The sequence below is a fragment of the Bos taurus genome, chromosome 18 (genome assembly GCF_002263795.3).
Source record: "Bos taurus isolate L1 Dominette 01449 registration number 42190680 breed Hereford chromosome 18, ARS-UCD2.0, whole genome shotgun sequence".
NCBI lineage: Eukaryota > Metazoa > Chordata > Mammalia > Artiodactyla > Bovidae > Bos > Bos taurus.
This window is the reverse complement of record NC_037345.1, coordinates 57,636,346-57,663,288: the sequence shown is the minus strand read 5'-3', so window position 1 is coordinate 57,663,288 and position 26,943 is coordinate 57,636,346. Positions and strand designations below refer to the sequence as shown.

The 26,943-nt window shown below is 46.4% G+C and overlaps 2 protein-coding genes across 5 annotated transcripts; both read left to right on the top strand.

The window, feature by feature from the left end:
- Positions 1-963: 963 nt before the first annotated feature.
- LOC512863 (sialic acid-binding Ig-like lectin 14) lies at positions 964-21,118 on the top strand. Of its 3 annotated transcripts, none has more exons than XM_024978790.2 (7): positions 964-1,052; positions 1,147-1,524; positions 1,910-2,020; positions 2,186-2,233; positions 3,713-3,958; positions 4,062-4,197; positions 20,050-21,118. In XM_024978790.2, the coding sequence occupies exons 1-7, from the start codon at positions 1,013-1,015 to the stop codon at positions 20,078-20,080; spliced, it is 990 nt and encodes a 329-aa protein (XP_024834558.1). In that variant the 5' UTR covers positions 964-1,012; the 3' UTR covers positions 20,081-21,118. The 3 variants fall into 3 exon arrangements, with proteins under 3 accessions (XP_024834558.1, XP_024834557.1, XP_003587353.2); XM_024978789.2 differs by having other exon boundaries at positions 1,742-2,020; positions 20,050-21,098; XM_003587305.6 differs by lacking the exon at positions 20,050-21,118 and adding an exon at positions 4,468-4,717 and having other exon boundaries at positions 1,742-2,020.
- A 902-nt stretch (positions 21,119-22,020) lies between these two features.
- Positions 22,021-25,670, top strand: LOC789748 (sialic acid-binding Ig-like lectin 14). 2 transcript variants are annotated; one of them, XM_024978788.2, is made up of 7 exons: positions 22,021-22,122; positions 22,219-22,608; positions 22,822-23,085; positions 23,315-23,362; positions 24,159-24,371; positions 24,474-24,609; positions 24,880-25,670. In XM_024978788.2, the coding sequence occupies exons 1-7, from the start codon at positions 22,086-22,088 to the stop codon at positions 24,893-24,895; spliced, it is 1,104 nt and encodes a 367-aa protein (XP_024834556.1). In that variant the 5' UTR covers positions 22,021-22,085; the 3' UTR covers positions 24,896-25,670. The 2 variants fall into 2 exon arrangements, with proteins under 2 accessions (XP_024834556.1, XP_024834554.1); XM_024978786.2 differs by having other exon boundaries at positions 24,117-24,371.
- Positions 25,671-26,943: the final 1,273 nt, after the last annotated feature.

Here is a 26,943-nt window from a genome sequence, read left to right as displayed (position 1 = left end):
AACTCACGTCCATTGAGTCGGTGATGCCATCCAACCATCTCGTCTTCTGTCATCTCCTTCTCCTCCAGCCTTCTATCTTTCCCAGCATCAAGGTCTTTTTCAGCATCTGGATCTTTTCCAATGAGTCGGCTCTTCACATCAGGTGGCCAAAGTATTGGAGCTTCAGCATCAGTCTTTCCAATGACTATTCAGGCTTGATTTCCTTTACGATTGCCTGGTTTGATCTCCTTGCAGTCCAAGGGACTCTCAACAGTCTTCTCCAACAGCACAGTTTGAAAGCATCAATTCTTCTGCACTCAGCCTTCTTAATGATGAAAGAGTGATGGGTCCTGAATTGTGTTTCAGGTAAGATCTAGCCTAGGGTCCCCAATTATGGAGCAAGCGTCTCCCTTTACCCACTCCGTTTTTCATGGTCTTCTGCCCCAGGGCTGGTCCAACAGACCCTGAGATCCAGGAAGACCCACAGCCCTGTTTGCCATGTTATAAAAACCCTTCTGGGCAAAGGAGCTTTTCACCTTCAGCTTTCTTGCCTGGCTTCCGCCCTCCACTGCATTTGGGTCAGGAAGCTTGTTTTCTGACCCTAGTGGAACATATTTGAGAAAATTTTCAATATCTTTTCCTGAAAGTCCAGTTTTTCTGCTGTAGGGTGGGTGGCTCCGAATGGATCCGATCTCGTTTCTCTTTTCTGGTTGCGGCGCTGCAGGCTGGGCAACCCACGGTGGACGCGAACATCACTGGGAAGGCAATCATGTCAGAGCCCCGTGCGGGGAAGCCTCTGGGACTCTGGGGGTCCCATGATCACCCCCTGCGGTATAGGGGGGATGGGGAGGCGGTGGGGGGTGAGGGGTGGCATGACATTGCAGCCCCTACCCCAACCCCACAGCCTTTAGCTTCCGAGTTTCCCTTCTGTTCTGGCAGCAACTGACTTCCTGTTGGGGCTTCCTGGTTCCCACCCCACATTCGGGGCACTAACTTCCGCAACAGAGAGACTTGGACCCCGGGGGACTCGGATATGGTGCCCCTGCTGCTCCTGCTGCCCCTGCTGTGGGGGGGTGAGCGGCGTGGGAGGAGGGGGGTCACCGGTGGAGGAGGGGCGGCTCAGGTGGGGAGGGGCCTGCAGCTGCAGCTCAGCCTCCGCGTCCGCAGAATCCCTGCAGGAGAATCCAGGGTACAGGCTCCGAGTGCAGGAATCCCTGACCGTGCAGGCAGGCCTGGGCGTCCTCGTGCCCTGCAACTTCTCCTACCCTTGGAGCTCCTGGTATTCCTCTATGGAACCCTTCATCTATTGGTTCCGGGAAGGGGATGGCCCACACAGTGATCCTGTGGCCACCAACAACCCGAAGAGGCGAGTGAAGATGGAGACCCGGGGCCGATTCCGCCTCCTCAGGGACTCCAGTGACAACGACTGCTCCCTGAGCATCAGAGACGCCAGGATGAGCGACACAGGAGTCTACTATTTCCGGGTGGAAAGAGACGATGTGAAATACAGTTACAGAGATAAGAAGCTGAATTTGCAGGTGACAGGTATGGCAGGAGCCCAGGAGAGGACCCTGGGACGTGGGGACCTTCCTGTTAGAATAGGAACAGGACGTAGGACCACCCCAGGTCTTGGGATGTGCAAGTGCAGAAGAGACCCAGGACTGGGAGTGAGCTGTGGCCTTTAGCACGGGTCCCTCTGAGGGTCCTCCTCTGGGTCCCCATGCCCTCATGGGGCCCAGGCATTTCCCTCTCTCTTCCTCAGCCCCACCATGGAAACCCTACATCTTGTTTCTGGAACCTCTGGAGGCTGGTCGCCCCACAAAGCTGACCTGCACCCTGTCACTAGCATCTGGTGAGGGACACCCTCTCCTGTTCTCCTGGGTGGGGGAGGCAGTTGACATCATGAACCCAGACGCCCTCCACTCCTCAGAGCTCACCCTCACCCCAAGGCCCCAGGACCACGGCACCAACCTCACCTGTCGGGTGACACTCCAAGGATCTCAGGTGACCCTGGAGACAACCGTCCGGCTCAACGTCTCCTGTAAGTGTGGAGGGGTGGCGGGGTCCCTGGGGACGGTGTTGGCAGGAGGCGGGTGGCGTCCCTGCATCCCTTTCCAGCTGAGATTGGGGGAATAAAGCTCATCCTCTCGGGTGGCTCCTGGGGTGGAGCACTGACGCCTCCCTGCCTCTCCCGTCTTCCTCCCAGATGCTCCACGGTTGGTGACCATGAGAATATCTCAGGAAAGCTTGACAGGTAGGAAGGATGGTCTCTCCTCTGGGGCTGTGATGGCAGCAGGTCTCTGCCAGCTCAGGGCTGAGGGCTTGGAGATGAGATAGGCCCTCACTCTTCCGGACCTGTTCTCCTCTCTCCCCAATGTCTCGCATCCATGGACTATTACTTTTGCCTGCTCCCTTTCCTTTTTCTTAGTTTAAAATTTTAGTTTTAACTGTGAGAAACCACACAGAAGATCAGAGTTACCATCTTCACCACTTTTAAGGGTAGAGCCCAGCTGCGGGAAGTCCATCTAGGCAGGGTGTTGTGCAACCCATCCACACAGCCCTGTCCATCCTGCAGAATTGAAACTTGAAACCCATCAGATATAGCCTCCGCACCCCCTTCCCCTTTCAGCCCCTGGGAACCAGCATTCCACTTTTGTCTCTGTGATTTGTATCACTGTGTATGTTCTGCTCTTTGTAAAAAAAATGTTCTGTCTGTCCTCATCTCCTATGACCTGCGCCCTCACCATCTTTGCCAGGAGCCACCCCTGTTTCCTGGGCTTCCCTGGTGGCTCAGACAGTAAAAATCTACCTGAAATGCAAGAGATGCCGGAGAAAGGGGTTGGAACCCTGGGTTGGGATGATTCCCTGGAGCAGGAAATGGCAACCCACTCCAGTATTCTTGCCTGGAAAATTCAATGAACAGAGGAGCCTGGCAGGTTACAGATTATAGAGTCCCAAAGAGTCAGACATGACTCTTGACTGAGCATGCACAGAACCACCTCTTGCTGATGCCTGTCAACTGCACCCTGTCCCCCACTTAACCGGGCTGTGGTTGGACGGCCCTCTACCCATCACCCTTTCTCACCAGCTGCACCCATGACTCAGGGACTTCTGCAGAGCTTCACTGCTCAAATCACTTCCCCCTTTCCATGTCCTTGGCCCCAGAGCCAGCTGCAGTCTTGTCTTGGACCCTGGGCCACACTGATCAGCCTCCTCCCTCAGCCTCCCCGCCTCCTGTCTCATGTGCAGTCCAGGGCCCCACCTGGCCCCAGCAGGGTCCTGAGAGTCCGCACCGACACTGAAGCTTCCCCTTCTCACAGGCTCCTACTGCTTGCCCGTCACCTTGAAGCAAAGCCCAGCGCTCTCAGTCCTGCTGTCAGGGCTCCAGCACATCTGCCCCTCCCTTCTCTCTCCCACTCTTATCGTGTCTCTGTTGCTCCGGGTCCTCTCTGCCGCGATGCAGACCACGTGCCTTTCTCCCCATCTTCCAGGCTGTCTCTCTCTTGGCACATCTTCCCGTCAGCTTCCCACCCACTTCTCTCCCTTCCATCCTCAGATCAGCTCCCATTTCTTCTGGGAGCCTGCAAAGACCACCAGGACTGTTGCCTCATCGGCCTCAGTGAGCTCATCCTGGGTCCTTGTCACCCGGCAGTCTTTCTGCATCAGGAAGTGGGCGGAGCGAGGGTGAGACAGCCCTTGGCTCCACCCACTCATCGGTGCATCTCTCACCCAGATCTGAATGGCACGTCACTGCCCATCCTGGAGGGCCAGTTCCTGCGCCTGGTCTGTGTGGCCGACAGCAACCCCCCTGCCACGCTGAGCTGGCTCTGGAAGGGAAAAGCCCTGAGTCCCTCCCACCGCTCAGCCCCCGGGGTCCTGGAGATACCCCGTGTCGGGGTCGGAGATGGAGGAGAAGTCACCTGCCGAGCTCAGCACCCACTGGGCTCCCAGCAAGTTTCCTTCAGCCTCTCTGTGCAGAGTGAGTTGTAGGGCAGGTGCTGGGGACGGGCAGCCTGGGCAGGTGTGTGCCTTTGGGAGGGCTGGGTCTGGGGACTGAGCTTCACCCCCTCTCCCTTCCCCAGAAAGCCCCCCTCCCTGCAGCTGTGAGACTGAGGAGCAGCAGGGCTCCTGGCCCCTGGTCCTCACCCTGATCAGAGGGGCCCTCATGGGGGCTGGCTTCCTCCTCACCTATGGCCTCACCTGGATCTACTACACCAGGTGAGCACACCTGTTCCCCTGCACGGAAGTCCAGGGAATGGCTCTGGAGTTGCCGGTGGGGCTGGGCGGTCCTGTCCTGCCTGGAGCTAAACTGTGTGATTCTCCAGGGACTTCCATGTCGGTCCAGTGGTTGAGCCTGTGAGTTTCCACTGCAGGGGGCAGGAGTTTGATCCGGGGTTGGGGAACTAAGATTGCACATGCCTTGAGGCAGAGCCCAGAATGAATGAAATGGGTCTGTTTCTCCGACCTGAGACTCTGTTGGCTCTGCAGGTGTGGCGGCCACTAGGGACGTGGGCTGAGGGGTGTGGCTGAGCCTGGCTCCCGTCATGACAAGATTCACCCGAGGATGCAGAGCCCAGAGGACAGATGTGGGGACATCACTGTCTGCTTCTCCCTGGAAACTCTTGATTCCAAATCTGTCTCATTTCCACCCAGGGGTTTTAACTTTTTAATTTGTAGAGATGACTGTGTTATGACAGTATCTTTGTTATGACAAAGAGTAAATTCCATTGAAAAGAGACTTTTATTACTTTCATTTTCCAGGAATACATGGTCCCTCATCAGGGCAGGGCCCAGAGGGGAGCACGAGGTTGTGCTCAAGGAGCAGGAGCAGGCGTGGGGAAGCCTTTTTCGAGTTTCCACTGGAGAGACAAGGCTTGTTGTTGTCGTTCAATTCTCAGTTGGTTTGACTCTTTACAGTGCAGCATGCCAGGCTTCCATGTCCTTCACCATCTCTCAGAGCTTGCTCAAACTCTTTTTCATTGAGTTGGTGATGCCATCCAACCATGTCGTTCCCTTCTCCTTCCATCTTCAATCTTTCACAGCATCAGGACCTTTTCTAATGAATTGACTCTTGGCATCTGGTGGCCAAAGTATTGGAGTTTTAGATTCAGCATCAGTCCTTCCAATGAATATTCAGGATTGATTTCCTTTAGTATGGACTGGTTGGATCTCCTTGCAGTCCAAGGGACTTCCAAGAATCTTCTCCAACACCACAGTTCAAAAGCATCACTTCTTTGGCGCTCAGCTTTCTTTATAGTCCAGCTTTCACATCCATACATGACTACTGAAGAAACCGTAGCTTTAACTAGATGGATCTTTATCAGCAAAATAATGTCTCTGCTTTTCAATATGCTGTCTAGCTTTGGAAGGAAATATAGCCTTTTTTCCAAGGAAAAAGCATCTTTTAGTTTCATGGCTGCAGTCACCATCTGCAGTGATTTTGGAGTCCAAAAAAATAAAGTCTGTCACTGTTTCCATTGTTTCCCCATATATTTGCCATGAAGTGATGGGAACAGATGCTGTCATCTTAGTTTTTTGAATGTTGACTTTTAAGCCAGCTTTTTCACTCTCCTCTTTCACCTTCATGTAGAGGCTCTTTAGTTCCACCTCTCTTTCTGCCATTAGGATGGTGTAATCTGCATATTTGAGGTTATTGATATTTGTCCCAGCAATCTTGATTCCAGCTTGTGCTTCATCAAGCCTGCCATTTCGCATAATGTACTCTGCTGCTAAGTCACTTCAGTTGTGTCCGACTCTGTGCAACCCCATAGACGGCAGCCCACCAGGCTCCCCCGTCCCTGGGATTCTCCAGGCAAGAACACTGGAGTGGGTTGCCCTTTCCTTCTCCAATGCATGAAAGTGAAAGTGAAAGTGAAGTAGCTCAGTCATGTCTGACCCTCAGCGACCCCATGGACTGCAGCCTACCAGGCTCCTCCATCCATGGGATTTTCCAGGCAAGAGTACTGGAGTGGGGTGCCATTGCCTTCTCTGTAATGTACTCTGCATATAAATTAAATAAGCAGGGTGACAATATACAGCCTTAACGTACTCCTTTCCCAATTTTGTACCAGTCTGTTGTTCCATGTTTGGTTCTAACTGTTGCTTCTTGACCTGCAAACACATTTTGTAAGAGGCAGGTAAGGTAGTCTGGTAGTCCCATCTCTTGAAGAATTTTCCACAGTTTGTTGTGATCCACAACAAAGTCGAAAGTCAAAGGCCTTAGCGTAGTCAGTGAAGCAGAAGTAGATATTCTTCTGGAAAGCCCTTGCTTTTTCTATGATCCAATCGATGTTGGCAATTTGATTTCTAGTTATTCTGCCTTTTCTAAATCCAGCTTGAACATCTGGAAGTTCTCAGTTCACATAGTGTTGAAACCTAGCTTGGAGAATTTTGAGCGTTACTTTGCTAGCATGTGAAACGAGTGCAATTATGTGGTAATTTGAACATTCTTTGGCATTGCCCTTCGTTGGGATTGGAATGAAAACTGACCTTTTCTAGTCCTATGCCCACTGCTGAGTTTTCCAAACTTAGCTTTAACTGTTTACCCAAACACTTTAACTGTTTTACCCACAGCCAGTCCCTCCCATCAGGAAGCTTGCACAAGTCTCTTATCCTCATCCAGCAGATAGCAGACAGAATGAAAACCAGTTACAGAAAACTAATCAAACTGATTATGTGGATCACAACCTTGTCTAATTCAATGAAACTGTGAGCCATGCTTTGTAGGGCCATGCAAGATGGATGGAACTTGGGGGAGAGTTCCTATAAAATGTGGTCCTCTGACGAAGGGAATGGCAAACCACTTCGGTATTCTTTCCTTGAGAACCCCATGAACAATATGCAAAGACAAAAAGATAGGACACTGAAAGATGAACTCCCCAAATCGGCAGGTGCCCAATATGCTGCTGGAGAAGAGGGGAGAAATTACTCCAGAAAAAATGAAGGGATGGAGCCAAAGCAAAAACTAATACCCAATTGTGGATGTATCCAGGGATGAAAGTAAAGTCTGATGCTGTAAAGAACGATATTGCATAGGAACATGGAATGTTAGGTCCGTGAATCAAGGTAAATTGGAAGTGGTTAAACGGGAGATGGCAAGAGTGAACATCAACAGTTTAGGAATCTGTGAACTAAAATAGACTGGAATGGGCAAATTTAATTCAGATGAGCATTACATCTACTACTGTGGTCAAGAATCCCTTTGAAGATACAGAGTAGCCATGATAGTCAACAAAAGTGTCCAAAATGCAGAACTTGGTGCAATCTCAAAACTGACAGAATGATGTCGGTTTGTTTCTAAGGCAAGCCATTCAATATCACAGTAATCCAAGTCTATGCCCTGACCAGTAATGCTGAGGAGGCTGAAGTTGAATGGTTCTATGAAGACCTAAAAGATCTTCTAGAACTAACACCAAGAAAGATGTCCTTTTCATTAAAAGGGACTGGAATGCAAAAGTGCAAGTCAAGAGATACCTGGAGTAACAGGCAAGTTTGGTCTTGGAGTACAAAATGAAGCAGGGCAAAGGCTAACAGAGTTTTGCCAAGAGAACACACTGATCATAGCAAACATCTTCTTCCAACAACACAAGAGACAACTCTACACAAGGACATCACCAGATAGTCAATACTGAAATCAGATTGATTATATTCTTTCCCTCTGAAGATGGAGAAGCTCTATACAGTCAGCAAAAGCAAGACTGGGAGCTGACTGTGGCTCAGATCATGAATTTCTTATTGTAAAAATCAGACTTAAATTGAAGAAAGCAGGGAAAACCACTAGACCATTCAGATATGACCTAAATCAAATCCCTATGACTGATTATACAGTGGAAGTGAGAAATAGATTCAAGGGATTAGATTTGATACACAGAGGGCCTGAAAACTATGGACGGAAATTCATAACATTGTACAGGGGGCGGTGATCAAAACCATCCCCAAGAAAATTAAATGCAAAAAGGGAGAATGGTTGTCTGAGGAGGCCTTACAAATAGCTGAGAAAAGAAGAGAAGCTCAAGGCAAAGGAGAAAAGGAAAGATATACATCTGAATGCAGAGTTCCAAAGAATAGCAAGGAGAGATAAGAAAGCCTTCATTAGTGAAGAATGCTAAGAAATGGAGGAAAACAATAGAATGGGAAAGACTAGAGATCTCTTCAAGAAAGTTAGAGATACCAAGAGAGCATTTCATGCAAAGGTGAGCACAATAAAGGACAGAAATGGTATGGACCTAACAGAAGCAGAAGATATTAAGAAGAGGTGGCAAGAATACACAGAACTGTACAAAAAAGATCTTAATGACCCAGATAACCATGATGGAGCAATCTATCAACTAGAGCCAGACATCTTGGAGTGCAAGGCAAGTGGGCCCTTAGGAAGCATCACTATGAACAAAGCTAGTAGAGTTGATGGAATTCCAGCTGAGCTATTTCAAATCCTAAAAGATGATGCTGTGAAAGTGCTACACTCAGTATGCCAGCAAATTTGGAAAACTCAGCAGTGGCCTCAGGACTGGAAAATGTCAGTTTTCATTCCAATCCCAAAGAAGGAGGCAAAGCTGGAAAGGGAGAATTCTTTAGGATCTTCTCCTGCAAATGATTCTTTTGGGCTCTGGGTTGAAGGGGTGACCTACAGTAGCTGTTGTCTTTAGTGGGTGATTTAGGGTAAGGGAAATAGTGAATTTGGGACTGACGGGTGGATCAAAGGGGATGATTGGGCATTATGGGGTATGGATTGGTTGGTTTTCATTTGAAGGATGAGGTCTTGTTAGAACGCTTTTCTGTTTCTAAGAGTTTGGTTGACCCTTGGAGGCAGTGTCCTTTATGGACCATCATGATTTTTAAGATGTGAAATCATCATAAGGAATAGAAAATAAAATACGGGTATTGAATACACCGAGCCCCGCCCACTATTACCTCATGTTTCTGAAGCCCACTCACCATCTACTACCTGCTTCTGCTCTTGGTCCTGCCTGAACCCACCCTCCCGCCCTGATCCTCTCCCTCCATGTCAAGCCCTACGTGACCTTCTCCCCTCATGACCCAAAAGTGATTTGGTTAACACCTGAGTTTCCAGTCTTCAACTTCCTATCAATGTGGAGGTCCACACAGAGTAGAATCAGTAACACAGTTTTTCTTTCTGGTGTCAAGTCACCTACTTCTTCATAACTGGAATAAATTCACATTTATAATTTAAGCATTTTATTAAGCAATATGCTATGCTATGCTATGCTAAGTCACTTCAGTCATGTCCGACTCTGTAGCCCACCAGGCTCCCCCGTCCCAGGGATTCTCCAGGCAAGAACATTGGAGTGGGTTGCCATTTCCTTCTCCAATGCATGAAAGTGGAAAGTGAAAAGTGAACGTGAAGTCGCTCAGTCTATCCGACTCTTAGCGACCCCATGGACTACAGCCTACCAGGCTCCACCATCCGTGGGATTTTCCAGGCAAGAGTACTGGAGTGGGGTGCCATTGCCTTCTCCGATTAAGTGATATACAAATATGAAAATCGATCTTACCATTTGGTTTTCCTCTGAGACTTTTTAAAGCAAAATAATCTCTTATTGCACCAATATTTTTGGTTGATCTGTTTCCATGAAGGTTTCCTGTTTCTTTCTGATGCCTACCTTAAATTGAGCAAAGTTGCAGTTCTGAAGAGTACAGTTGGATGGAGGTGTTTGTATATACACACCATGCTTATACCACAAATTTCAGCAAGCAGATTCTTCCCACCTCCCCCTGGTGGTCAGCTTACACTGTCAGAAAGAAGGGGGCTGGGCTGAGACTGGAAGCGGGAGGAGCAGTTCTCACAGTAAAGAGAAGGAGGTGGGCAGCTCAGATGGTGATGTGCTAAGAGGTGTGACAGCCTGTAGGGTGAGGGGAGAGGCACCTATGTCTCCAGCTTGGCAGGAAGATCCAGGAGCAGCAGAGACACAACAGTGGTTGAGAGAAAGCAGGTCAGATGCTTTGCAACCTTGAGTGTCAGGCTCTCCTTTTTCTCTCCTGATAGATCTGTGAGCCAGACTGTGTGCTGTGTCTCAGTACTTTGTTTTTCAGGCTATCAGTGTTTTTACATGTATCAAGGATTTTTTGGTTTTGCTATAATTATTGCCTTTCAAATAATATTTTCTGTGGGACTACACCTCCAGTCATGTATCAAGCCTAAAATACTCTCTGACATTGCATTTGTTTCCCAATTTTGGCTCTTTCAAAACCACTTTGATATGAACGTTGTGATGAAAATAGGAAGGCTAGCGCTTCTCTGGGCTTCCCAGGTAGCTCAGTTGGTAAAGAATCTGCCTGCAATGCTGGAGACGCAGTTCAATTCCTGGGTTAGGAAGTTCCCCTGGAGAAGGGATAGACTACCCACTCCAGTGTTCTTGGACTTCCCTGGTGACTCAACCGGTAAAGAATCCTCCTGCAACGCGAGAGACTGGGGTTTGACCCCTGCGTTGGGGAAATCCCTTGGAGGAGGGCATGGCAACTGACTTCCAGTATTCTTGCCTGGAGAATCCCCATGGACAGAGGAGTCTGGCGGGATACAGTCTATGGGGTCGCAAAGTGCCAGACATGACTGAAGGAACAAGCAGATCACAGCAGCACAGCACTTCTTTCCTGGTGGGTATGGATGTGTTTCGTCATAAGGCTGACATCTATTTAATTCTAGAAGGCAGCCTCAAGGAGTTCTCTTGATTAGCCAAGTGAATTTCCATCCCAGCATCATATATGAGGGCTCTGAACTTTCTACATCCTCAGCACCACTTGTGTTGCCTGCAGGCTCACTTTTCAGCGCTGCACTCCATTGTGGTAGTATCTCATTGCCCTTTGCATTTATTTCCCTTCCGCGCAATGATGTTGAACCATTTGAATATTTGCTTTGGTGAAATTCCTGTTTGATTTCTTGCTCATTTAATAATAAAAATTGGGCAGTCTTTTTTGAAAAAAAAAAGTAACTTGAATTCTTTATTCTGTATGTGTATTTTAAAAAATTGAAGTTAATGGATTTATAATGTTGTGTTAGTTCCACAGTGTAGCAAAGTGATTCAGTTTTATGTATATATATTCTATTCAGGTTCTTTTCCATATATAATATATAAAACATACATATTCTTTTCAGGTTGTTTTCCATCATAGCTTACTACAAGGTGCCAAGTAATGTTCCCTGTGCTATATATTTTGTCCTTGTTGGTTACCTACTTTATATATAATAGTGTGTACATGTTAATTCCAAACTTCTAATTGTCCCTTTACCAAGTGAGTCTTTTGACTTGTGACTTTCTTTCCCCCTCTTCTCTCTCTTCTTTGCTGTGCAAGAGTCTAAAAATTATTTTATGAGATCCTCTCATCAGTGTTTTCATTTGTATGCAGTGTGCTGGCTGTCCAATTATGGAATCTTTGCATATCTCAATATCTTTTTAAAATTAAAGTACAGATGATATATATATTTATGTTAGTTTCAGGTGTACAACAGAATGCTGCACCACCAAATATATTTGATCACCCTGACAGGACCTAGTTACCATCTGCCAACATATACAATGATGACAGTGTTAATGACTGTATTCAATTGCTACAGCTTTGTAGTAGGGTTGACATCAGAGAGTATCATGCCTCAAGCTTTGTTCTTCTTTCTCAAGATTGTTTTGACTATTCGAGTTCTTTGATGGTGTCATAAAAATTTGAGGGTTATTTGTTCCGGCCCTGTTCAAAATGCCATGCGTATTCTAGATAAGGATTGAATAGAATCTGTATTGCAAGGTACAATAGACATTTTCCCAATATTCATTCTTCTAATCTGTGAGCATGTATATCTTTCCATTTCTTGTGTCTTCTTCAGTTTCTTTCATCAATGGCTTATGTCTCTTCTCCTTGATGAAATTTATTCCTGAGTATTTTATTCTCTTTGATGCAATTATCCATGGGGATGTTTTATTTGTTTATTTTAGTTGGATTATTGTAATTACGTTACAATATTGTAGTCGTCTTTGCCATACATTGATATGAATCAGCCATGGGTGTACCTGTGTTCCCCATCCTGAACCCCCCTCCCACCTCCCTCCTCATCCCATCCCTCAGGGTCATCCCAGTGCACCAGCTCTGAGCACCCTGTCTCATGCATCAAACCTGGACTGGCAATCTGTTTCATATATGATAATATACATGTTTCAATTTTATTCTCTCAGATCATCCCACCCTCGCCTTCTCCCACAGAGTCCAAAAGACTGTTCTATACATCTGTGTCTATTTTGCTGTCTTGCATATAGAGTTATCATTACCATCTTGGGAATGTTTTAAAATGTTTTCTGGTAGATATCTTCCTTCATTTCCCCAGCACTACATACAGTTGTATTTTGTGTATGTATTGGGAATAGCAGGAAAGAATGGTCCTTGAGGACAGGAAATAGCTTCAATCAGATACTAGGTATCATGTTGCAAAAACTCACCCTTCCTGGAGAAAAAAAAGGAGAAGGCCTTTCCCGAATGTCTGTCTGGTGCCCACACTGGTGGGGCCAAGAGTCATCTCCCCAGTTCTCCTCCCACTGTCCTGTGGTCTAGAACTGTCAACAGCACCTCCTCTTTCCTCCACAAGAGGGAGGCTCCAGGTCCACATTACTGTATCATCCAACATCATTTAGTTTCCTCTATCTCATCTTCTAAAAGTGTGCACATCCAAAGCTATCATTAGTACTTCCATGTCATGTGAATACCACCTCGATAAAATATTACTATTGATTTGTTTTTTAAAAATCTATGCATGGGACTTCCCTGGTGGTCCAGTGGTTAAGAATGTACCTGTCAATGCAGGGGATAGTGATTTGATCCCTGGTCTGGGAAGATTCCACATGTCCTTGAGCAACCAAGTCCGTGAGCCCCAACTACTGAGCCCACACGGCAACTACTGAAGCCTGGGGGCCTAGAGTCTGTCTCCCACAACAAGAGAAGCCACTGCAGTGGGAACACCACAACTGGAGTGTAGACCCCTGCTCCCTGCAACTATGACCCAGCACAGCCAAAAATAAGCAAATACATGAATAAATATTTTTAGAAGTGTGATATATACATTTTTCACTGATAGGAAGTTGTAACTCTTTTGGAATGTAAAAATGGTTGTAGGTGTCCCCACTTCAATTGTTTGAGTTATTTTATTTTCTATTAGGATCTGCATTACCTCTTAAAGATGCATTTGGTCTTTAAATAATGATCTGGGGTCTTCAGAAAGGGTCGATAGATGGCAGCACAACGTCTGGAGAAACAGAAACTGGGGGATCCAAGAAAAACATAAAAACGACACACTGGACATTGGCACATTTAAACTGATTGGTCAGAAATCACACACCTCGGGCCCTGAGCAAACCGAATAAGAACAGATCAATTCTAATAAAGATGCAAATCTGCTGTTATTCCTGTCTTTGTGGTTACTTCACATCCTCTCATTGTCTATGCTGAGAACTGTGTATCTCTATCTTTTAAAATTAATATTGCCTGTGTGAGTGTTTTCTTGTTTGCGGAATTCATTCTTCGGCTCCAGGAACAGAACTCAGTTTTGAGTTTCAGTGGGAGATAACTAACCAGTCTGATCACATGGACCACAGCCTTGTCTAACGCAATGAAACTATGAGCCATGCCATGTAGAGCTACCCAAGACGGATGGGTCATGGTGGAGAGTTCTGACAAAACGTGGTCCACTGGAGAAAGGAATGCCAAACCACTTCAGTATGCCTTGAGAACCCCATGAACAGTGTGAAAAGGGAAAAAGAGAGGACACTGAAAGATGAACTCCCCAGGTAGGCAGGTGGCCAGTATGTTACTGGAGATCAGTGGAGAAATAATTCCAGAAAGAACGAAGAGCCAGAGCCAAAGCAAAAACAACACCCAGTTGTGGATGTGGCTGGTGATGGAAGTACAGTCCAATGCTGTAAAGAATGATATTGCATAGGAACCTGGATGTTAGGTCCGTGAATCAAGGCAAATTGGAAGTGGTCAACAGGAGATGGCAAGAGTGAACATTGACATTCTAGGAATTGGTGAACTAAAATGGACTGGAATGGGTGAATTTAACTCACATGACCATTATATCTACTACTGTGAGCAAGAATCTCCTAGAAGAAATGGAGTAGCCATCATAGTCAACAAAAGAGTCTGAAATGCAGTACTTGGATGCAACCTCAAAAATGACAGAATGATCTCTGTTCATTGCCAAGGCAAACCATTCAATATCACAGTAATCCAAGTCTATGCCTCAACCAGTAATGCTGAAGAAGCTGAAGTTGAACAGTTATATGAAGACCTACAAGACCTTCTAGAACTAACATCCAAAAAAGATGTCCTTTTCATTATAGGGGACTGGAATGCAAAAGTAGGAAGTCAAGAAACACCTGGAATAACAGGAAAATTTGGCCTTTGAGTACAGAATGAAGCAGGGCAAAGGCTAATAGAGTTTTGCCAAGAGAATGCACTGATCATAGCAAACACTTTCTTCCAACAACACAAGAGAAGACCCTACACATGGACATCACCAGATGCTCAATACTAAAATAGGACTGATTATATTCTTAGCAGCCAAAGATGGAGAAGCTCTATACAATCAGCAAAAACAAGACCGGGAGCTGACTGTGGCTCAGATCATGAACTCCTTATTGCCAAATTCAGACTTAAATTGAAGAAAGTAGGGAAAACCACTAGACCATTCAGGTATGACCTAAATCAAATCCCTTATGATTATACAGTGGAAGTGACAAATAGATTCGTGGGATTTGATCTGATAGACAGAGTGCCTTAAGAATTATGGACTATGGAGGTTCGTGATAATGTATAGGAGGCAGTGCTCAAGACAATCCCCAAGAAAAAGAAATGCAAAAAGGCAAAAATGGCTGTCTGAGGAGCCCATACAAATAGCTGAGAAAAGAAGAAAAGTGAAAGGCAAAGGAGAAAAGGAAAGATATACCTGTCTGAATGCAGAGTCCCAAATAATAGCAAGAAGAGATAAGAAAGCCTTATTCAGTGATCAGTGCAAAGAAATAGAGGAAACCAATAGAATGGGAAAGATTAGAGATCTCTTTGAGAAAATTAGAGATACCAAAGGAACATTTCATGCAAAGATGGGCACAATAAAGGACAGAAATGGTATGGACCTAACAGAAGCAGAAGATATTAAGAAGAGGTGGCAAGAATACACAGAAGAATGATAAAAAAAAAAAAAAAGATCTTCACGACCCAGATAATCATGATGGTGTGATCACTCACCTAGAGCCAGATATACTGGAATGTGAAGTCAAGTGGGCCTTACTATGAACAAAACTAGGGGAGGTGATTGAATTTCAGTTGAGCTATTTCAGATCCTAAAAGATGATGCTGTGAAAGTGCCACACTCAATATGCCAGCAAATTTGGAAAACTCAGCAGTGGCCACAGGACTGGAAAATATCAGATTTCATTCCAATTGCAAAGAATGGCAATGCCAAAAAATTCTCAAACTACTGCACAATTGCACTCATCTCATACGCTAGTACAGTAATGCTCAACATTCCCCAAGCCAGGCTTCAGCAGTACTGAACCGTGAACTTCCAGATGTTCAAGCTGGATTTAGAAAAGGCAAAGGAACCAGAGATCAAATTGCCAATATCCATTGGATCATCAAAAAAGCAAGAGAGTTCCAGATAAACATCTACTTCTGCTTTATTTACTATGCCAAAGCCTTTGACTGTGTGGATAACAACAAACTCTGGAAAATTCTTAAAGAGATGGGAATACCAGACCACTTGACCTGCTTCCTGAGAAATCTGTGTACAGGTCAAGAATCAACAGTTAGATCTGGACATAGAACAACAGATTGGTTCGAAATCAGGAAAGGAGTGTGTCAAGGCTGTATATTGTCACCCTGCTTATTTAACTTATATGCAGAATACATCATGAGAAATGGTGGACTGGATGAACCACAAGCTGGAATCAACATTGCCGGGACAAATATCAACAATCTCACATATGCAGATAACACCACCCTTACAGCAGAAAGCGAAGAACTAAAGAATGTTTTGATGAAAGTGAAAGAGGAGAGTGAAAAAGTTGGCTTAAAACTAAACATTCAGAAAACTAAGGTCAAGGCACCTGGTCCCATCACTTCATGGCAAATAGATGGGGAAACAGTGACAGACTTTATTTTTGGGGGGCTCCAAAATCACTGCAGATGGTGACTGCAGCCATGAAATTAAAAGATACTTGCTCCTTGGAAGAAACGCTTTGACCAACTTAGACAGCATATTGAAAAGCAGAGACATTACTTTGCCAATAAAGTTTTGTCTAGTTAAAGCTATGGTTTTCCAGTAGTCATGAATGGACGTGAGAGTTGTATGGATGTGAGAGTTGGACTATAAAGATAGCTGAGTGCCGAAGAATTAATGCTTTTCAACTGTGGTGTTGGAGAAGACTCTTGAGGGTCCCTTGGACTGCAAGGAGATCCAACTAGTCCATCCTAAAGGAAATCAGTCCTAAGTTTTCATTAAAAGGACTGATGTTGAAGCTGAAACTCCAATACTTTGGCCACCTGATGTGAAGAACTGACTCATTGGAAAAGACCCTGATGCTGGGAAAGATTGAAAGTGGGAGGAGAAGGGGACCACAGTGGATGAGATGGTTGGATGGCATCACTGACTCAATGAACATGAGTTTGAGTAAACTCCTGGAATTGGTGATGGACAGGGAGGCCTGGTGTGCTGCAGTCCATGGGGTCTCAAGGACTCAGACAAGACTGAGCGATTGAACTGAACTGAACAATGTGTAACCAGCAGATCAGGTGTACATGTGACAACCTGGACGTGAAACAGGTATATGAAACTGGAGGGGCAGTCTGGAAGGACTGAAGTCTTGTAGGAAGAGATGCTATTTACAGGTAGACAGTGTCAACATTGAGTTGGATTGAGTTGAATTGAATTCTGGGATGCACTCCTGGTGTCTCCGAATTGCTTGTGGGTGGTGTGGGTGAAATGACAGACGTGTAGGAATTGGCCCCAGAATACCAAAAACTCCCACATTCATTTTCTTATACTAAACCTAGAAACCCAGTGTCGTTTCACCTTACAGCACTTCGTGTGGCCCCTCCCAACACCCAGCCTTATAACCGTCTTTAAACCCTTCAATTGCCACATGTGGGTTTTGGCCACCATTACTCATGGCTGCTCTAGAACATGCATCCAAGGAGTGGAAGTGTTGAGTCCTGATGTAAGCACAGGCTTGGCTTGCTGGATGAAGCTGTTTTCCTCTCAAACGTGTGGGCCAACTTACATTTCAACAACCATTGCTCCACACTTTCCCAGCAGTTGGTGTTTTGAGAGACTTTAATAGCTGGCTACTTGGAGCACGTATAGTCATACCCTGTTAGTGTCTTAATGTGCAGGTTCCTGACTGCAGTTACGTGGGGCAGCTTTCCATTCCCTGACAGTCTCCTTATACGTTGCCCTCGATGAAAGTCCTGCTCATTTGGCCCCATTTCTGTATATTTCTTTTACCTTAGGCATTTGTAGAAACTCATATTTTGGCTACTGTTACTTTGATGGTTATCTGTGTCATCAGTGTCTTCTCCCACCTGATGGCTTTCAATTCGGCACTCCCAGGGATGTCTGTTATGAAGAGTTCTTCATTTTAATACAGCTCGGGATTTCGGCGTCTGTCTTAGAGATGGTGTTGTTTCTGTGTTGTTCAGGAATCCTGCCCCCCCCCCATCCCACGCAGTTCATGGAGACACCTGCTGCAGTGTCTTGCAGAAGCTCTACTGTTTGTCTCTCTAAATAGATCTTCAGCCCATCTGCACTTGATTTTGGTTCCCATATGAGTTAGGGGTGCAGTTGCATTTGACTGGGTTCAGATCCCCTGTCGCCCACAGAGTAATTGAAACGCCTATCTCTTTGTCACTTCTTTCTATCACCTTTTCTATTGCACATGATGCTTCCTGTGGTTGGGGTTTATTTCTAGGTTCCCTTTTCCGTTCCACTAGTCTACCTGACCATCCCTCTTTCAGTCCAAAAGTTTGGTTCTACTATGCTCTAATATACCCTGGAGAAGAGAATGGCAACCCAATCCAGTATTCTTGCCTGGACAATCCCATGGACCCAGGAGTCTTGTGGGCTACAGTCCATGGGGTGGCAAAGAGTCAGACACGACTGTCCAACTAAGCAAGCAGGCAGGGGGTTATGTGTCTTCACAACTTGCAGAGCCAGGCCTCACACACTGTTCTTTTCAAGGTTCCCTTGCTTTCCTTGAAATGTCTGCTTCCTTATAAATTTTACAGTGGAGTTACTGAGTTCCACAGATGTCCACTTGGGATGCAGTGACATACATTTTGATTCTGCACATTATTTTGAGTAGAATGGATATTTATATTCTTTTTTCAAACCCCTAATGTGGTATATTTTCCCATTTATTTATATCTTTAATGTCCTTCAAGACAGATTTATAATTTTCTCCATTGAGGTTTTGTATATCCTTTTGTTGTATACCTTTCTAAATGTTAGATAGATTCCAGGTATATCCTAATTTTTGATGCAACTGTCAATGGCTCTCATACAGTTTTATATTACTGTGATATGAGAACGTAATTGATCTTTTTTGGCCGAGTGGCAACGCATGTGGGACCTTGGTTCCCTTACCAGGGATCAAATTCCCATCCCTTGCTTTAGAAGGTAGATGCTTGATCATGGACCACAGGGAAGTCTGCAATGAATTTTTCAAATTTGAATTTGTCTCAAGTCATCGTGCTCTCTTGTTAAACCTCTAAATGTATCGGTATAAACTTTTGGATTTTTCTACATGTAGAACTTTTATGAACATAAATCTTTCTTTTTTCCTTTCAATTGTTATACCTTTTACCGATATTTGTTGACTTGCTAGGGTGGAACCTGTGCTACTCCATTAAGTATGATGTTTTCTAAAGATACCCTTCATCTTTTTAGGGAATTTCTCTTTTATTTCCAATGCACTGTGAATTTTATCACAAAGGCATTCACACTCATCCAGTATTCATTGTTTTCATCGCTGGAGATTTAATCAGTAAACCAGGGACAGTAGCCACACTAGAAGCCACACTACGTATTGTGTATTTCCACAGAGGAAATGTAACATAAGTAATCGATTGTGCAGGTGTTGAAAGGCCACTGGAGCCTGTCAAGCAGGGAACACTCTCTTAGTTTTGGACCACTCTAATCCAAGCCCCCAACTTGACGTTGTTCAAATCTTTTACATACATAGACACATATTGTCTCTGAGATACAGGTATAACATTGTGTTAGTTTCAGGTGTACAATAGTGATTTAATATATGTACATATTACAAAATGATCACCAAATATGCCTAATTAACATTTATATCTATAAGGCTAAAATTTTTTTGTGTGATGAGAAATTTTAAGATCTAGTCTTTTAGCAACTTTCAAATGTACAGTGCAGTATTGTTAACTGTATTAGTGTCCTTAACATTTTAAATATAGTCACCATGATGTACATTACATGTCCATGACTTATTTATTTTATTCCTGGAAATGTGTACCTTCTGACCACTTTTGCCAATTTTGCCATAGACCCCACTCTCTACCTCTGAGAACCACCAGTTATTTCTCTTTATCTTTGACTTTATGTTGTTTGTTTTTTTTTAGTTCCACCTACCTGTGAGATCATACAGTATTTTTCTTCCTCTGTCTAACGTATTTCATTACCCTAATGCCCTCACGTACCATCCATGTATTGTAAAGGCAGGATTTCCTTCTCTTTTATAGCTGAAGAGTGATCACGAGTATGCACACACTGCAGTTTCTTTTTCATTCTCTCATCATTAGATATGGAAGTTGTTTCCGTGTCTTCAATAATGTACATAACACTTCCATGAACATGGGGTGCATATATATTTTCAAATTGCCATTTTCATCTTCTTTAAAGGCCCCAAAGTGAAAGTGCTTGAGGCTCTATTTTGAGGAACCTGCACAGTGTCCCCATAATGGCCGCACAATTCACGTTCCGACCAGCAGTGCCCAAGGGTTCCCTTTACCCCACGTCCTCACCAACACTGCTTGTTTCTTGTTCTTTGACCGTCCCAGCTTGACCTTTGCTGGACACCAGCCGCTCTGAAGGTGTGCTGCACAGCCCTGCGGATCCTGGCCTCCTCCAGCGCCTGCTTGTCCAGCAATGTTCCCGCAACAGGTGAGGAGTGAGGGAGAGAGCTCATCCCCTCTTGTTCACCAGGACCCTGGGCAGGGCCAGTCCAGGGTTCTGTGGAGCCTGACATTGACTCAAGTGTTCAGATCCCTCCTTAGGCAAAACAATGGTGTCACTGAATACAATACAACGTGGCCCCCAAATACAAAATGTGACCCCCATGTCTCCGGTGTGCCCCTGAAGTGTTTTCAGGGACTGAGAACAAAGAGCAAATATTTGGACAAAGAACCTGCCATATCTCTTATCAGAAAATTCCAACAATTCATGAATCTGTGAGCCAGGAACTGTGGATGAAGGCCAAATATATATTTCCTAAAAGTCTCTTTATCACAGGCACATCACATCTGAGTTTCTTTCGAAATGAGAAACCTATGTAATCAATCACAAAACATAAAATGCTGAAAAAACCAAAAGATAAGACAGTTATTGAAGACTATTTTTCTTTCTTCCTTTTTTTTTTGCAACCATGACCTAGGGCTTGTAGGGTCTTAGTTCTCAGACCAGGGATTGAATCTGGGCCAGAGGCAGTGAGAGGGCAGAGTGCTAAGCACTGGGCCACCATACCATTTTTCTCACAAGTCAGGCACACCTATCACACCTGCGTAACACCTGTTCCCCATACTTTTGGCCTGATCCTCTTTGATTGCCTCGTTTTAGGAGAATAATCATGTATATTAATTAATATGAATATTCTACTAATAAAGTGTTAGTCAGCCATGTCTGACTCTTTGTGATCCTATGGACTGTAGCCTGCAAGGGCCCTCTCTCCATGGAATTCTCCAAGCAAGGATACTGGAGTGGGTTGCCAGTCCCTTCTCCAGGAGATCTTCCTGACCCAGGGATCGAACTCTGGTCTTCACACTGAGGGCAGATTCTTTACCATCTGAGCTAGCAGGGAAGCCCATTATATGAGGAAATAAGATTAATTATATGATATCTAAAATAGAGTAGAAAGAAGATAATTGATTGATTGATGGACATTTCTTTTTGTTTCTGTAGTTTAAAAAAGTAAAAAATTTATTATTATTTCTATCTAACTGTAAAAGAAACTTTCCATCAGTCCCATAGCTTCTTCCTGAAAGTGTCTAAAATGTTTATGATCATAGTCAAACTTGTGAAAATTAAAGAATTTTTTCCCGAAAGGGCAGCAAGTTCACAGGTTTTTTGCACACATGACTTAAGCCTTCATGTGGCTTTGAAAAGGAGGCCATCCAGAGTGAGGGGTTGTGAACTGTGTTTCTGTGTGAGGTCTAGATTTTGTGGTCCCAGCTGAATGGGGCAAAGTTCTTCCTTTACCACCCAACTTTGCGTGGGCCTGTGTCCTGGTCGGCTGGTCCCACAGACCCTCGGATCCATGAAGACACACAGCCTGTGTACCCTGTTCTGAAAACCCTTCTGGGCAAAGGAGCTTTTCACGCTCAGCTTTCCTTCCTGGGTTCCACCCTCCAGCGTATGTGAGTCTTCCTGCCCAAGTCTGAATAGTTTTGAGAAATCTTTCAATGTTCTTTTCCAGAAAGTTCAGTGTTTCTCTGTTGCAGGGTCAGTCCCACCCAATGACCAGGGCTGGACCTGGTTTCTCTTTTCTGGTTCTGCCGCCCGCTGGGTGTTCCCAGCGTGGACCCGAGCATCACTGGACAGGTGGTCATGTCAGAGCCACGTGCAGTGAAGCCTCTCGACCTCTGGGGGCCTCAGGATCTCCCCCTGTGGTGTGGGGTGGGGGGTGTGACCTTCTGCCTTCTCAGGGCCACCCCTCCTCCATGGCCTGGGGCATCCAAGTTCCCCTTCTGTGCTTGGCCAAGGCTCTGTCTCTGTCACCCTCTGGCTTCCCGTTGGGGCTTCCTCGTTCCCTCCCCACATTCGGGGCGCTTCCCTCCCCAGCAGAGGGACCTGAACCGGCTCTGTGCTGGCGGATGCTGACATGGTGCCCCTGCTGCTGCTGCCCCTGCTGTGGGGGGGTGAGTGGGGGAGGTGGGGGACGGGGCTCACGGCTGGGGGAGGGGAGCACGCGTGGGGAGGGGCTGGAGCTGCCGCTGAGCCTCTGTGTTCCCCAGGGTCCCTGCAGGAAATGGCAGGGTACGGGCTCGAAGTGCAGGAATCAGTGGCGGTGAAGGCGTGCATGGACGTCCGCGTGACCTGCTCCTTCTCCTACCCCTGGAATTCGGGATATCCCTGGTATTCCTCTGGCGAACTTTTCATCTACTGGTTCCGGGAAAAAGACCAGCACACCAATAATACTGTGGCCACAAACGACCCAAGGAAACGAGTGAAGCCAGAGACCCGGGGCCGATTCAGCCTCCTCGGGGACCCCAGCAACAATGACTGCTCCCTGAGCATCAGACAGGCCAGGCTGAGCGACTCAGGAGTCTACTACTTCCGAGTGGAGAGAGGACGTGATATGAGATACAGTTACAGAGATAAGAAGCTGAATTTGCTGGTGACAGGTATGACAGGGGGCCCAGGAGAGGACCCTGGCCCATGGAGACTCCTCTATTAGAACAGGAACAGGGTATAGGAGCCCTCCCTGCTCCAGGTCTTGGGGTTTGAGGGTTCACGAGAGACCCAGAACTGGGAAGGAGTTGTGACCCTGACCCTCTGGGTCCCCACACCCCTGCGTCCAGGCATCTCCCTCTGTCTCCTCATCTCCCTTTCTCCAGGGAAACCCGACATCCATTTTCTGGAGCCTCTGGAGTCCGGCCGCCCCACAAAGCTGACCTGCACACTGTCACTAGCCTGTGATGAGCCACACCCTCTCCTGTTCTCCTGGGCGGGGGACGCCCTTGATGCCATGAAGCCAGACACCCTCCACTCCTCGGAGCTCACCCTCACCCCGAGGGCCCAGGACCACGGCACCAACCTTACCTGTCGGGTGACATTCCAGCAGGTGACCCTAGAGAGAACCGTCCTTCTCAACGTCTCCTGTGAGTGTGGAGGGGCGATGGGGTCCCTGAGGGTGGTGGTGTGTGTGTGTGTGTGTGTGTGTGTAGAGAGAAGGCCAGCCTACTCGTCTGTGGGTCTGCGCCCTGGGAGTTGAGGTGGGGAGTGGCCGTGAAGGACACCCACCCCCCCTTCCTGGTTTCCCTCCTGGGGTGCTGGTCAGTTTCCTTCCCACTCCTCCCTCTGCAGCAAGCCCGTGTCTTTCTGCCCCAGATATTCCGAGGAACCTCCACATCAGCCTGTCCTTCAGAAATGTCACAGGTAGGACAGGACCTCTCCTCTCCAGGGCTGGGTCCTGCTCCTGGGACTACCTCCAAGGTGGGGCAGGGGAGTGGGCTTGAATGTGATCAGATAGGGGAGGAGCAAGGAGAAAATCACCACCCTGCCCCACCTCCCATGCACTAGACCACACACACATGCAATACACACTGAGACTCACACACACAGGCACACACATATAGTACATACACGTGAACATACACTGAGACACACACAGAAATGCCCATACACACAGGCACGTACACATCACACATATACACAGAGATATACCCACAGCACAGGCACCCATCATGTACACATACACTCATGGACATATACATGTGCACTCAGGCACACGTGCACTCAGGCACACATTCACACAGGCACACACACATACACCCTGTTCAAAGCCCATTTCCTTCACCATGGTTCTATTGTGTGGCTTTCTTCCACAAAAGCCTCCTTAGTCCCATCTCCTGCTGCCTTCACTGAATCAACATCTCAAGCCTTGAGGCTCTGGGTTTTCTTTCCACCAAACAGCCCAGGCCTGTCCCATTGAGACACCAAGCCTCCCCTGAAGATACGAGGCCCAGACACGTTGGCTCAGCCTGCTTAGGGTGGGAAGGTCCAGCCCTGGGACCGCAGGGAACCCAGCTGGCCAGCCAGGGGAGGAGACAGAGAAGCCAGGAGATCCTGGGAAGGAGGGAGGAGGAGACCTCAGCCTCCCCCAGCTCTCCCACTGCGCTTTCCCCCAAAGCCCACAGGATTCTGCAGAACACCGCATCTATTCTCATCTCAGAAGGCCAGGCGCTGCAGCTGCTGTGTGTTGCTGACAGCAACCCCTCTGCACAGCTGAGCTGGTTCCAAGGGTCTCCCACCCTGGAGGCTACCCCCATCTCCAGCACCGGGGTCTTGGAGATACCACAAGTACCGGCTGGAGATGGAGAAGTCACCTGCCGAGCGCAGAACCCTCTGGGCTCCCAGCAAGTTTCCTTCAGCCTCTCTGTGCAGAGTGAGTTGCAGACAGGTCCTGCGGGTGGGCAGCCTTGGCAGGTGTGTGCCTTTGAGAGAGCTGGGTCTGGGGACTGAGCTTCACCCCCTCTCCCTTCCCCAGAAGGCCCCCCTCCCTGCAGCTGTGAGACTGAGGAGCAGCAGGGCTCCTGGCCCCTGGTCCTCACCCTGATCAGAGGGGCCCTCATGGGGGCTGGCTTCCTCCTCACCTATGGCCTCACCTGGACCTACTACACCAGGTGAGCACCCCTGTCCCCCTGCGCGGACGTCCGGGGAATGGCTCTGGAGTTGCCGGTGGGGCTGGGTGGTCCTGTCCTGTCTGGAGCTAAGCTGTGTGATTCTCCAGGGCCTTCCCTGTTGGTCCAGTGGTTGAGCCTGTGAGTTTCCACTGCAGGGGGCAGGGGCTCGATCCTGGGTTGAGGAACTAAGGTCGCATATGCCTTGAGACAGAGCCCAGAATGAATGAAATGGGTCTGACTCTCGGACCTGAGACTCTATTGGCTCTGCAGGTGTGGTGGCCACTAGGAGCTGGGCTGAGGGGTATGGCTGAGCCTCGCTCCCTCTCATGACGAGATTCACCTGAGGATGCAGAGCCCAGAGGACAGACGTGGGGACATCACAGTTTGCTTCTCCCTGGAAACTCTCGCCTCCAACCCTGTGCCCTTTGCATCCACGAGCCTTTATTTGTGGAGATGACTGCGTGACAGTAGAAAGAGTGAATGCCATTGAAAAGCGACTTTCTGACTTACCTCACTTAGTATGGGATTACTCATGTTTTTACATGTATCAATAACTCATTGTTGGTATTGCTTGGTTTTGTCTTGAAAATAGTATTTTATGTATGACTATTCTTCCAGTTATGTATGGACTCTAAAATATGATGACATTATCTTCGTTTGCAAATTTTGGCTCATTCAAAGTAATGTTGACGTGAATGGTGTGATGAAAATAGGAGGGCTAGCACTTTCCTCCTGGTGGGTGTGGAACTGCTTCATCATAAATTTGGCATATATTTAGTTTGAGAAGGTAGCCTCAGAGAGTTCTTTTGAGTAGTTAGATGAGTTTATATCCCATGGCATATGTGAGGGTTCTGAGCTTTGTACACCCTTAGGAGCACTTGTATTACCTACACGGTCAGTTTTCAGCACTGCACTCCACTGTGACGGTATCTCCTTGCCTTTTTAGTTTCTTTCCCTCATGTGCAATGATGTTGAGCCGTCTGAATATCTTCTTTAGTGAAATTCCTGTTTCGATCTTTGCCCACTTAAAATAAAAATTGGTACCATCTTTCTAAATTCCATATATATGTGTTAGTATACTGTATTGGTGTTTTTCTTTCTGGCTTACTTCACTCTGTATACTAGGTTCCAGTTTCATCCATCTCATTAGAACTGATTCAAATGTATTCTTTCGAGACAGCAGAAGAGACACTGATGTATAGATCAGTCTTATGGACTCTGTGGGAGAGGGAGAGGGAGAGGGTGGGGAGATTTGGGAGAATAGCATTGAAATATGTATAATATCATGTATGGAACGAGTCGCCAGTCCAAGTTCGATGGACTTGGCACGATACTGGATGCTTGGGGCTGGTGCACTGGGACGACCCAGAGGGAGAGTATGGGGAGGGAGGAGGGAGGAGGGTTCAGGATGGGGAACACAGGTATACCTGTGGCGGATTCATTTCGATATTTGGCAAAACTAATACAATATTGTAAAGTTTAAAAATAAAATAAAATTTAAAAAATAAAAATCACTTCTATGTAATTTAAAAAAATAAAAATTGGGCAGTCTTTTTCTTGTTAATTTGAATTCTTTAGTCTGGATGTGACTTTTTAAAAATTAAAATATAATTGATTTATAATGCTGTATTAGTTTCACAGTACAGCAAAGTGATTCAGTGATATACATATATTCTCCCCAGATTCTTTCCCATTATACTTTTTTACAACTTTGTTAGTATACTTCGTGGGCTGTACAGCTGGTCCTTGTTGGTTATCTATTTTAGATACTATAGTGTGTATTTGTCAATCCCAATCTCCCAATTTATCCTTCCTCCCTCTGAAAAAATTTTAAGATTTTTACACTTTAAGAAACTAACAAATGTAAACAGAGTATTTCTAAATAAATATTAAAGAAAGGCTTTTTTTGTTTTTTTTTTTTTTTGGTTTCCAGAACTGGTTACCGGGAGGGTGTAGAATGTTTAGGGGCACTGTCAAATTGAGGAAACCTTATGAAATATCAATCCTAAAGAGCATTGACATCACAGGTTATTTCCATACATGGCTTGAGCCTTCACGTGGCTTTGAAAACAAGGGCATGCAGTGTGAGGGGTCCTGAATGCCATTCTTGTGAAGTCCAGGCTTCGGGGGTCTGCACTGAGTGGGGCAAGGCGCTCACTTCAGCCACCCCATTTTGCATGGGCCTGTGCCCCGGAGAAGGCAATGGCACCCCACTCCAATACTCTTGCCTGGAAAATCCTATGGACGGAGGAGCCTGGTAGGCTGCAGTCCATGGGGTCGCTGAGGGTCAGACACGACTGAGGACTTCACTTTCACTTTTCACTTTCATGCATT